This window comes from Fundulus heteroclitus, chromosome 8 (genome assembly GCF_011125445.2).
Source record: "Fundulus heteroclitus isolate FHET01 chromosome 8, MU-UCD_Fhet_4.1, whole genome shotgun sequence".
NCBI classification, from domain to species: Eukaryota; Metazoa; Chordata; class Actinopteri; order Cyprinodontiformes; family Fundulidae; genus Fundulus; species Fundulus heteroclitus.
The window spans coordinates 6,451,789-6,465,335 of NC_046368.1; the positions used below are offsets into that span (position 1 = coordinate 6,451,789).

Here is a 13,547-nt window from a genome sequence, read left to right on the forward strand (position 1 = left end):
CAGTCAACCGTTTAACACAACTGAGGCTACAGAGACCACCACCTCAGCTACTGCTGAGAGCCGCACTACTGCCGTTTCTGCAACTTCTTCACAATTGTCCACTTCTATCACCGCTACCACAGAAATTAAGACGACAGGAAATACAACCATCACACACATGACTGCTAAACCAAATGACACCGCCCAAACCACCAATGCATCCAGTGACTTTACCACCACCACCAGTCCCAACCCCACTGAACCACCAACAATCCCCAAGAACATCACCAGTCTGAACTCTAATGGCACAACTGGTTCCACAACCAGTGACAAAGCGTCACAACCAGTAACCTCAACTGGCGGCCCAATCACCACACCCTACATTACCTCTACCATCAGCTCCACATCGACTGAAGGTCCAACTAGCACTCAGATGGTAGATAAGACGGAGCCGTATTCAACGGAGCTTTTATCAGGTGGGTAGATCAACTAATAGACTTTCTTATTCTAACGTATTTATAACTATTGGACTGAAGGTTTGTTTTTATCTAATTACAAGTGTGCCGTTGTGTTCAGCATCCTTAACAATAAAAGTGACTCCTTTGTTATCTGAACCTCTGACAGCATCTGCTGAAAATGGCTCCAGACAACCGTTTAACACAACCGAGGCTACAGAGACCACCGCCTCAGCTACTGCTGAGAGCCGCACTACTGCCGTTTCTGCAACTTCTCCACAATCGTCCACTTCTATCACAGCTACCACAGAAATTCAGATGACGGGAAATACAACCATCACACACATGACTGCTCAACCAAATGACACCGCCCAAACCACTAATGCATCCAGTGACTTCACCACCACCACCAGTCCCAACCCCACTGAACCACCAACAATCCCCAAGAACATCACCAGCCTGAACTCTAATGGCACAACTGGTTCCACAAGCAGTGACAAAGCGTCACAACCAGCAACCTCAACTGGCAGCCCAATCACCACACCCTACATTACCTCTACCACCAGCCCCACATCGACCGAAGCTCCAACGGGCACTCAGATGGTAGATAAGACGGAGCCAGTTTCAATGGTGCATTCATCAGGTGGGTAAATCAACTAATTTACTTTCATTTTAGACTTAATGAAATGTTTTCTGTTCTTGTCATGCAGCATGGCTCAGAAACCTGTTATAATGGATTTAAAATGTTTGATCTATTTCAAGCAGTGTTGAATAACTAAACAGAAAACATTAAGATCAAACTGTCTGAAAGGGAAACTCTTGAAAGCATCAAACTGGATCTCTTTTTCCACTTCCTGCACCCCAACAGGCCGTTTGCTTAAGAAAATATCTGCCTAGTGTTTGCTCGACAGACTGTTACCTGAGAGCCTGTTGGGAACTGAAGCAACACAGAGCAGATGCAGAACTTTCACAACCTGCCACAAGTCCCTAAAACCCACTTTAAAAAGGTCTAAACCCAACAATGTCGTTTCTCTCCATACTTCACCCTTCATAGCTTTGCAGACATCTGATAGTTTTTATTATTAGCCCATCCATCTAATTTCTCCCCCTTATATGGTTGCTCTTTAAAAGTTTTTTTAACAACTTAGTGGAAAGTACAGTCCGTTTCAGTTTCCGGAGGAAGAAGAGCCGTTATTGGGCCTTCTTCACCTGTTGGGAGGTGTTCAAAGTCCAGGGGACGTTGTAGGAGAGGTAAATCACCATGAACTTTAAGCTGTCCACACGCTCCACCACCTCCCCCTGTGTGTAGAGAGGAGCGTGTTCAGTCTTTCTGGACCTCCCTTAGTCCACTACAACCCTCTTGGTCTTGCTGGTGTTCAGGATGAGGTGTTATCCGCAAATTTCTGCATCGTGCTTGTGGGGTGGATAGCAGAACAGTCATAGGCGAAGAGGGTGAACAGGGCAGGGCTGAGGACACAACCCTGCAACCCTGTGTCGAAGATCAGTGGAGCAGATGTGTGTTGTCCAATCCTCACCACCTGAGGCCTGTTGGTGAGGAAGTGGTTGATCCAGGAGCAGAGAGGTGTGGATAATCCCAGGTTGTGGAGGCCAGCAGGGATGGTCTCATTGATGTATTTCAGGAGGATCCTCTTGAAGCACTTCATAAAGACAGGGGTCAGCAACAAGGCGGTAGTCGTTGAGGCAGGTGACGGTTGTTTTCTTGGGAACAGCCACAATGATGGGGGACCTCTGGTAGGCAGCGACCATTGAAAGCTTCAGGGAGATGCTGAGCATGTCTTGAAAGACTTCTTGTAGACTGTCTTACTCTAACTTATTTACAACTATTGGACTGAAAGTTTGTTTGTATCTAATTAGCAGTGGCGGCTGGTGCTAAAAAACTGAGGGGGGCGCACACAAACAAACAAATGAAAAACAAACAAAACAAATCTTAAAAAATAGCACTATTTGAACATGAATTTTGCCCTCCTTTCCTTCTGCCCAACAAATTTCTCAATTATATTCTTGTTAAAGTCAGTCATCTCTGTGACTAGTCTTTTCTCCATTGACAACATGGCCAATGCATTCAGCCTGTCCTGAGTCATTGAGTTTCTCAGAAAAGTCTTGATTCTTTTCAGAGTTGAAAAGCACCTTTCAGCTTTCAGCTGTGGTCATGGGTGTGGTGATGAGGATCTTCAAGAGCGTGACAGTTTCTAAAAAGACTTCTTCTAGATTGTTTTCCTGATTTTAAAAACATTTGCTGCCATTTTTTAAGGCTGTGTTATGAAATGTGTTACAGCATTTTTGTGGGACAAGATTATACAAAATTCAGTAACCAAATGTTTTATTCCCCATTACCCATAAACTTCAGTACAACTTAAATAATAAAATATCTTGCTGACAAACATTATATCAACATACCTACACAGCACAGACACAACTAAAGGTATTTCTAACTACAACGCACATCTTCCTAATATATTAAATAACATTACTATAAACCAGTGTAACAGTGATTTTCCACAACAACTCACCTCTGCAGCAATCCTTTCATGGTCTTCTACACTGAGTGTCCAACGCCTCTTCACTGGCTGACTACTACCTACACTGCTTTATCCAACCATGGAGTGGAGAGATCACTTTGCCTGCTGCTGAATTTGTAAATTAAGACGATCCGGTCCAAGCTCCTTTATCCTGTTTTTTTCTTCAAGTAAACGCTTTGTAAAAGCATTTTTTTGTAAAGACAAAACAGAATTTTCTCTCATTTTGAAACTACTCCACTTTGCAAACGTAAACGTGAATCGACCTAACGAACTGCAGCTGCGCTAATGAGTCGAATCGGGGATTGTCCAATCACACAATGTTTTTAAAAAAATTAGCCAGTACTGACACTCTACCAGTAATGACGCAACAGAATGGGTGTGTCCGGGACGCAGAGCGATGCGCCCTCTGGAAAACCCTAGATAACCCATTAAAGTCAGCCTCAGATCACGTGCTTGGCCAAGTTGCTGCACCTACATTCACTCCCATTAGACCGGCGCCCTGCACATAGGAAGTGTGCACAATGTGAGCAATTAAATAGAATTATGTATTTACTATTTTAATAAATTCTAACATGTCTATTGGACACACAGTATGAATAAATACATTTCTAAGTACTTTGCAGTTCAGAAATCATTTATTATCTAAACAATTTAAAGGGGGCGGCGCCCAAGCGCCCCCTACTGGCCAGCCACCACTGCTAATTAGAGGTGTGCTGTTCTCTTCAGCATCCCCAGGAACTTCAAAAGTGACTCCTATTTCACTGTCCACTAAAAGTGTCTCCAGTGAATGCCACCGTAATCAACCACTTGCCCGAAGTTTGTGTAGCCCGAACACCAACTCAGCTGATGCTAAAGGTAAGGACTGGGTAGATCAACAAATTTACTTTATTTTTCTTCTTAATGGTAGCCACACCATTTATGGTCTACAGTTTAATTCATCAGTGTATGTTTTAATTCACACTGGATATTCAGTATTGAGTTTGGACTCAATACCCTTAACAAAGCTTCTTGAATCATGAATCTTGAATCTAAAATTATTAGATCCAGTTTGTCCAAGACACTGGTACGACTGGCACAGGGTTCTCTTGCTGTCTGTGGAGAGCTTCCACAGAAAACTGGTGTGTGAAATGAGCTTGATAACAGCGACGCATGGAGAGTTAAACAGGCACAGATGGAAACTGTAACTACTGTACAGTAATAGTGCTGCCAGGGAACAGTTTAAGTTAATATGTAGTGTGAAAATGGACATAAGTGTTGTTTTTGTTGATTACAGGTATGCTGTTATCGAAAGCTGAAAACAGTGTCAACCAAACCACTTTCACCACAACTACCACAGAAATTGCAGAAACAAAGAATATGACAACAGCTGGTTCCACAACCAATGACAAAGCCTCACAACCAGCAACCTCAACTGGCGGCCCAATCACCACACCCTACATTACCTCTACCACCAGCCCCACATCGACCGAAGCTCCAACTAGCACTCAGACGCCAGATAAGACGAAGCCGGATTCAATTGTGCATTCAACAGGTGGGTAGATCAGCTAATAGACTTTCTTATTCTAACGTATTTATAACTATTGGACTGAAGGTTTGTTTTTATCTAATTACAAGTGTGCCGTTGTGTTCAGCATCCTTAACAATAAAAGTGACTCCTTTGTTATCTGAACCTCTGAAAGCAGCTGCTGAAAATGGCCCCAGTCAACCGTTTAACACAACTGAGGCTACAGAGACCACCACCTCAGCTACTGCTGAGAGCCGCACTACTGCCGTTTCTGCAACTTCTTCACAATCGTCCACTTCTATCACAGCTACCACAGAAATTAAGACGACAGGAAATACAACCATCACACACATGACTGCTAAACCAAATGACACCGCCCAAACCACCAATGCATCCAGTGACTTTACCACCACCACCAGTCCCAACCCCACTGAACCATCAACAATCACCAAGAACACCACCAGCCCGAACTCTAATGGCACAACTGGTTCCACAAGCAGTGACAAAGTGTCACAACCAGTAACCTCAACTGGCGACCCAATCACCACACCCTACACTACCTCTACCATCAGCTCCACATCGACCGAAGGTCCAACTAGCACTCAGACACCAGATAAGACGGAGCCGGATTCAACGGAGCGTTTACCAGGTGGGTAGATCAACTAATTTACTTTCATTTTAGACTTAATGAAATGTTTTCTGTTCTTGTCATGCAGCATGGCTCAGAAACCTGTTATAATGGATTTAAAATGTTTGATCTATTTCAAGCAGTGTTGAATAACTAAACAGAAAACATTAAGATCAAACTGTCTGAAAGGGAAACTCTTGAAAGCATCAAACTGGATCTCTTTTTCCACTTCCTGCACCCCAACAGGCCGTTTGCTTAAGAAAATATCTGCCTAGTGTTTGCTCGACAGACTGTTACCTGAGAGCCTGTATGGAACTGAAGCAACACAGAGCACATGCAGAACTTTCACAACCTGCCACATGTCCCTGAAACCCGCTTTTAAAAAGGTCTAAACCCAACAATGTCGTTTCTCTCCATACTTCACCCTTCATAGCTTTGCAGATATATGATCGTTTTTATTATTAGCCCATCCATCTAATTTCTCCCCCTTATATGGTTGCTCTTTAAAAGTTTTTTTAACAACTTAGTGTAAAGTCCAGTCCGTTTCAGTTTCCGGAGGAAGAAGAGCTGTTATTGGGCCTTCTTCACCAGTTGGGAGGTGTTCAAAGTCCAGGGGACGTTGTAGGAGAGGTAAATGACCATGAACTTTAAACTGTCCACACACTCCACTACCTCCCCCTGTGTGTAGAGTGGAGCGTGTTCAGTCTTTCTGGACCTCCTGTAGTCCACTATAACCCTCTTGGTCTTGCTGATGTTCAGGATGGGGTTGTTCCTGGAGCACTACTGTGCCATATTGTGGCCCTCCTCTTTGGGTCTCATCATTGTTGGAAGCAGGACCCACCACAGTGGTGTTATCTGCAAATTTCTGCATCGTGCTTGTGGGGTGGATAGCAGAACAGTCATAGGTGAACAGGGTGAACAGGGCAGGGCTGAGGACATAACCCTGCAGTGTTCCTATGTCGAAGATCAGTCGAGCAGATGAGTGTCCATCCTCACCACCTGAGGCCTGTTGGTGAGGAAGTGCTTGATGCAGGAGCAGAGAGGTGTGGATAATCCCAGGTTGTGGAAACCAGCAGGGATGGTCTCATTGATGTATTTCAGGAGGATCCTCTTGAAGCACTTCATAAAGACAGGGGTCAGCAACAAGGCGGTAGTCGTTGAGGCAGGTGACGGTTGTTTTCTTGGGAACAGCCACAATGATGGGGGACCTCTTGTAGGCAGCGACCATTGAAAGCTTCAGGGAGATGTTGAACATGTCTTGAAAGACTTCTTGTAGACTGTCTTACTCTAACTTATTTACAACTATTGGACTGAAAGTTTGTTTGTATCTAATTAGCAGTGGCGGCTGGTGCTAAAAAACTGAGGGGGGCGCACACAAACAAACAAATGAAAAACAAACAAAACAAATCTTAAAAAATAGCACTATTTGAACATGAATTTTGCCCTCCTTTCCTTCTGCCCAGCAAATTTCTCAATTATATTCTTGTTAAAGTCAGTCATCTCTGTGACTAGTCTTTTCTCCATTGACAACATGGCCAATGCATTCAGCCTGTCCTGAGTCATTGAGTTTCTCAGAAAAGTCTTGATTCTTTTCAGAGTTGAAAAGCACCTTTCAGCTTTCAGCTGTGGTCATGGGTGTGGTGATGAGGATCTTCAAGAGCGTGACAGTTTCTAAAAAGACTTCTTCTAGATTGTTTTCCTGATTTTAAAAACATTTGCTGCCATTTTTTAAGGCTGTGTTATGAAATGTGTTACAGCATTTTTGTGGGACAAGATTATACAAAATTCAGTAACCAAATGTTTTATTCCCCATTACCCATAAACTTCAGTACAACTTAAATAATAAAATATCTTGCTGACAAACATTATATCAACATACCTACACAGCACAGACACAACTAAAGGTATTTCTAACTACAACGCACATCTTCCTAATATATTAAATAACATTACTATAAACCAGTGTAACAGTGATTTTCCACAACAACTCACCTCTGCAGCAATCCTTTCATGGTCTTCTACACTGAGTGTCCAACGCCTCTTCACTGGCTGACTACTACCTACACTGCTTTATCCAACCATGGAGTGGAGAGATCACTTTGCCTGCTGCTGAATTTGTAAATTAAGACGATCCGGTCCAAGCTCCTTTATCCTGTTTTTTTCTTCAAGTAAACGCTTTGTAAAAGCATTTTTTTGTAAAGACAAAACAGAATTTTCTCTCATTTTGAAACTACTCCACTTTGCAAACGTAAACGTGAATCGACCTAACGAACTGCAGCTGCGCTAATGAGTCGAATCGGGGATTGTCCAATCACACAATGTTTTTAAAAAAATTAGCCAGTACTGACACTCTACCAGTAATGACACAACAGAATAGGTGTGTCCGGGACGCAGAGCGATGCGCCCTCTGGAAAACCCTAGATAACCCATTAAAGTCAGCCTCAGATCACGTGCTTGGCCAAGTTGCTGCACCTACATTCACTCCCATTAGACCGGCGCCCTGCACATAGGAAGTGTGCACAATGTGAGCAATTAAATAGAATTATGTATTTACTATTTTAATAAATTCTAACATGTCTATTGGACACACAGTATGAATAAATACATTTCTAAGTACTTTGCAGTTCAGAAATCATTTATTATCTAAACAATTTAAAGGGGGCGGCGCCCAAGCGCCCCCTACTGGCCAGCCGCCACTGCTAATTAGAGGTGTGCTGTTCTCTTCAGCATCCCCAGGAACTTCAAAAGTGACTCCTATTTCACTGTCCACTAAAAGTGTCTCCAGTGAATGCCACCGTAATCAACCACTTGCCCGAAGTTTGTGTAGCCCGAACACCAACTCAGCTGATGCTAAAGGTAAGGACTGGGTAGATCAACAAATTTACTTTATTTTTCTTCTTAATGGTAGCCACACCATTTATGGTCTACAGTTTAATTCATCAGTGTATGTTTTAATTCACACTGGATATTCAGTATTGAGTTTGGACTCAATACCCTTAACAAAGCTTCTTGAATCATGAATCTTGAATCTAAAATTATTAGATCCAGTTTGTCCAAGACACTGGTACGACTGGCACAGGGTTCTCTTGCTGTCTGTGGAGAGCTTCCACAGAAAACTGGTGTGTGAAATGAGCTTGATAACAGCGACGCATGGAGAGTTAAACAGGCACAGATGGAAACTGTAACTACTGTACAGTAATAGTGCTGCCAGGGAACAGTTTAAGTTAATATGTAGTGTGAAAATGGACATAAGTGTTGTTTTTGTTGATTACAGGTATGCTGTTATCGAAAGCTGAAAACAGTGTCAACCAAACCACTTTCACCACAACTACCACAGAAATTGCAGAAACAAAGAATATGACAACAGCTGGTTCCACAACCAATGACAAAGCCTCACAACCAGCAACCTCAACTGGCGGCCCAATCACCACACCCTACACTACCTCTACCACCAGCCCCACATCGACCGAAGCTCCAACTAGCACTCAGACGCCAGATAAGACGAAGCCGGATTCAATTGTGCATTCAACAGGTGGGTAGATCAGCTAATAGACTTTCTTATTCTAACGTATTTATAACTATTGGACTGAAGGTTTGTTTTTATCTAATTACAAGTGTGCCGTTGTGTTCAGCATCCTTAACAATAAAAGTGACTCCTTTGTTATCTGAACCTCTGAAAGCAGCTGCTGAAAATGGCCCCAGTCAACCGTTTAACACAACTGAGGCTACAGAGACCACCACCTCAGCTACTGCTGAGAGCCGCACTACAGCCGTTTCTGCAACTTCTTCACAATCGTCCACTTCTATCACAGCTACCACAGAAATTCAGATGACGGGAAATACAACCACCACACACATGACTGCTAAACCAAATGACACCACCCAAACCAGCAATGCATCCAGTGACTTCACCACCACCACCAGTCCCCACCCCACTGAACCACCAACAATCACCAAGAACACCACCAACAGCCTGAACTCTAACGGCACAACAGGTTCCACAACCAGTGACAAAGTCTCACAACCAGCAACCTCAACTGGCAGCCCAATCACCACACCCTACATTACCTCTACCATCAGCTCCACATCGACCGAAGGTCCAACGAGCACTCTGACGGTGGATAAGACGGAGCCAGTTTCAATGGTGCATTCATCAGGTGGGTAAATCAACTAATTTACTTTCATTTTAGACGTAATGAAATGTTTTCTGTTCTTGTCATGCAGCATGGCTCAGAAACCTGTTATAATGGATTTAAAATGTCTGATCTATTTCAAGCAGTGTTGAATAACTAAACAGAAAACATTAAGATCAAACTGTCCGAAAGGGAAACTCTTGAAAGCATCAAACTGGATCTCTGATTCCACTTCCTGCACCCCAACAGGCCGTTTGCTTAAGAAAATATCTGCCTAGTGTTTGCTCGACAGACTGTTACCTGAGAGCCTGTATGGAACTGAAGCAACACAGAGCACATGCAGAACTTTCACAACCTGCCACAAGTCCCTGAAACCCACTTTTAAAAAGGGCTAAAGCCAACAATGTTGTTTCTCTCCATACTTCACCCTTCATAGCTTTGCAGATATATGATAGTTTTTATTATTAGCCCATCCATCTAATTTCTCCCTCTTATATGGTTGCTCTTTAAAAGTTTTTTTAACAAGTTAGTGTAAAGTCCAGTCCGTGTCAGTTTCCGGAGGAAGAAGAGCTGTTATTGGGCCTTCTTCACCTGTTGGGAGGTGTTCAAAGTCCAGGGGACGTTGTAGGAGAGGTAAATAACCATGAACTTTAAGCTGTCCACACACTCCACCACCTCCCCCTGTGTGTAGAGAGGAGCGTGTTCAGTCTTTCTGGACCTCCTGTAGTCCACTATAACCCTCTTGGTCTTGCTGATGTTCAGGATGGCGTTGTTCCTGGAGCACCACTGTGCCATATTGTGGCCCTCCTCTTTGGGTCTCATCATTGTTGGAAGCAGGACCCACCACAGTGGTGTTATCTGCAAATTTCTGCATCGTGCTTGTGGGGTGGATAGCAGAACAGTCATAGGTGAAGGGGGTGAACAGGGCAGGGCTGAGGACACAACCCTGCAGCGTTTCTGTGTTGAAGATCAGTGGAGCAGATGTGTGTTGTCCCATCCTCATCACCTGAGGCCTGTTGGTGAGGAAGTGCTTGATCCAGGAGCAGAGAGGTGTGGATAATCCCAGGTTGTGGAGACCAGCAGGGATGGTCTCTTTGATGTATTTCAGAAGGATCCTCTTGAAGCACTTCATAAAGACAGGCGGTAGTCGTTGAGGAAACTGATGGTTGTTTTCTTGGGAACAGCCACAATGATGGGGGACCTCTGGTAGGCAGCGACCATTGAAAGCTTCAGGGAGATGCTGAGCATGTCTAGAAAGACTTCTTGTAGCCTGTCTTACTCTAACCTATTTACAACTATTGGACTAAAAGTTTGTTTGTATCTAATTAGAGGTGTGCTGTTGTCTTCAGCATCCCCAGGAACTTCAAAAGTGACTCGTATTTCACCGTCCACTAAAAGTGTCTCCAGTGAATGCCACCGTGCTCAACAACTTGCCCAAAGTTTGGGTAGCCCGAACACCAACTCAGCTGATGCTAAAGGTAAGGACTGGGTAGATCAACAAATTTAGGGGAGTGGTGGCCTAGTGGTTAGAGCACAGAGCTTTGGTCCCAGAGGTTCTGAGTTCAACTCCCACAAGCTTCCATTCTGGGTCCCTGAGCAAGACCCTTAACCCCCAATTGCTCCCCAGGCGCCGCACAGTGGCAGCCCACTGCTCCCCAAGGGGATGGGTTAAGATGCAGAAGTGAATTTCTCCATTGTGAGATCAATAAAGTTCAATTATTATTATTATTATTTACTTTATTTTTCTGCTTACCACAGGAATTGCGGAAACGAGGAATATGACCACAGCTGGTTCCACAAGCAGTGACAAAGCATCACAACCAGCAACCTCAACTGGCGGCCCAATCACCACACCCTACACTACCTCTACCACCAGCCCCACATCGACCGGAGGTCCAACGGGCACTCAGACACCAGATAAGACGGAGTCGAATTCAAAGGCGCATTCAACAGGTGGGTAGAGCAGCTAACAGACTTTCATTTTAGACGTAATGAAATGTTTTATCTTCTCGTCATGCAGCATGGCTCAGAAACCTGTTATAATGGATTTAAAATGTTTGATCTCTTTCAAGCAGTGTTGAATAACTAAACAGAAAACATTAAGATCAAACTGTCTGAAAGGGAAACTCTTGAAAGCATCAAACTGGATCTCTGATTCCACTTCCTGCACCCCAACAGGCCGTTTGCTTAAGAAAATATCTGCCTAGTGTTTGCTCGACAGACTGTTACCTGAGAGCCTGTATGGAACTGAAGCAACACAGAGCAGATGCAGAACTTTCACAACCTGCCACAAGTCCCTAAAACCCGCTTTTAAAAAGGTCTAAACCCAACAATGTCGTTGCTCTCCATACTTCACCCTTCATAGCTTTGCAGACATCTGATAGTTTTTGAAATTAGCCCATCCATCTAATTTCTCCCACTTACATGGTTGCTTTTTAAAAGTTTTTTTAACAACTTAGTGGAAAGTGCAGTCCGTTTCAGTCACCTGAGGAAGAAAATTCGTTGTTGGGCATTCTTCACCAAAATTTCTCCATCGTGCTTGTGAGGTGGATGGCAGAACAGTCATAGGAGAAGGGGTTGAACAGGGCAGGGCTGAGGACACAACCCTGCAGCGTTCCTGTGTCGAAGATCAGTGAAGCAGATGAGTGTCCATCCTCACCACCTGAGGCCTGTTGGTGAGGAAGTGGTTGATCCAGGAGCAGAGAGGTGTGGATAATCCCAGGTTGTGGAGACCAGCAGGGATGGTGGATGGATGAAAAAGGCCAAACAACCGCTTTTCCTCCTCAGGACACTGAAAACGACTGGACTTTCCACTAAGCTGCTAAAAAACTTTTACAGAGCTACCATAGAACGTGTTTTATGTCTCAGCATAACTGTATGGTATGGGAGCTGCACAGTTCAGGAGAGGAAGGATTTATCACAGGTGCTAAGAGCAATGCAAGGGATTGTGGGATGCCGTCTTTAGGATTTGGACTGAATTTATTCAGAACGAGTGCAAAAAAGGACCTGTCTGCCCCTCTCCCGGCAGGTAAACGCTTCAGAAGCATCAAATCCAGAACTAATAAAGTTAAAAACAGCTTCGTTCCAGCTATCACCCACTGCTGAGAGGTTGTGGTCCATAATATGTTACAGTCACTCCACAGTCACTGTTGTGGTCACTGCTGAGTGTTTGTCCATCAAATGTCCATCATATTTCACAATCATATGTTACAATCCAGCTACTGTTATTTGCCTATTTGCACACCCCTCTCAGTTCTATCAAATTGCACATTTTCTGTAAAGAAGCCTTACAATCACTGCACAAAGCACTTCAATACCACATTTTTACTTTTGATTCATGATGGACGACTAATCTATGTAACAGGGCTCATATCACTCGCTAAGGGACTGATATCAGAGACCTCAGACTCTGACACAAACTTTTTTTTATGTTTTTATCTTGTGCATGCTCTAATGTAGAAGAAAAAACTGTACACACTGTTTACCATGTTATTACCTGTACTCACTGTTTATGGCCTGTTGCTTGTTCTTGGTACCCTAAACCGGAGTCAAACGATTGGCACAGGGTTCTCCCCAGAGGATGGAATAAGGGTGCAGCCCCGCTATACTGATTTTCAAATCTAGGGTTTTTCTTTCCTGTTTTTCTCGATCATCTTCCTCAAATTTATTGAAATTCCTCAGTTTGCGTGTCATTTTCCACGGGCACCATTATTTTCCAGCAAAATCTCAGAGTTCTGTCATCTCGCGATATTTTAGTGCAAGGCTTGCTTCTCATCAGTCGGTTGTTCTGTGACGTGTTGGTGGAAATCTGACCGCACACAAACCTTTAAAGAGCAATTTTCACAGGACAACTTTATCTGACTTCCTGTACATCGAGACGAGACGAATCATGACAAAATGCAAGCGCTACACGAAGCCCGATGATCAAATGGCGTTCTCTGAATTTTGTGTTGGTCCTTGGCAGTGACCACCGCCAGTATAGTCTGGGGAGGGGGATAACTACCATTCCTCATTGTAGTTATGATTACTTTGAAGTAGCAGACACCCTGTGGTTATAGGTTACATGATGTAGAAAGTGGTTTAGGACAGAGCTGGTGGGACAGGTCACCTCATATGAATATGTTTGAGTAAGAATAAACAGCAGTAGTTTGTTAGGCTGGACATGTGAAGGTAAACATTGCTATGCCATAAGCTGGTTGAATATGCTTATTATTATTATTAATTATAATTTGGTATTATAATTTAAATAATAAATCATTCAACTCAAATTTCCGCTATAACAAATATAGTTCAAATGGTGGTGATGTT

At 43.5% G+C, this 13,547-nt stretch overlaps 1 protein-coding gene across 1 annotated transcript; it reads left to right on the forward strand.

The window, feature by feature from the left end:
- The first annotated feature begins 210 nt into the window (after positions 1–210).
- LOC118564011 (cell wall protein DAN4-like) lies at positions 211–4,513 on the forward strand. Its single transcript, XM_036140701.1, has 4 exons — positions 211–455; positions 604–1,077; positions 3,701–3,829; positions 4,248–4,513. Exons 1-4 carry the CDS (start codon positions 413–415, stop codon positions 4,511–4,513), a joined length of 912 nt encoding a protein of 303 aa, XP_035996594.1. The 5' UTR covers positions 211–412.
- The last annotated feature ends 9,034 nt before the right edge of the window (positions 4,514–13,547 follow it).

What these genes read in the sequence shown, in the direction of transcription:
- LOC118564011 (XM_036140701.1), top strand. Translation starts at nt 413, where the DNA reads ATGGTAGATAAGACGGAGCCGTATTCAACGGAGCTTTTATCAG. An exon ending in TTCAACGGAGCTTTTATCAG is followed by an intron (nt 456 to 603) that starts GTGGGTAGATCA and finishes AACCTCTGACAG; the next exon opens with CATCTGCTGAAAATGGCTCC. An exon ending in CAACTCAGCTGATGCTAAAG is followed by an intron (nt 3,830 to 4,247) that starts GTAAGGACTGGG and finishes TGTTGATTACAG; the next exon opens with GTATGCTGTTATCGAAAGCT.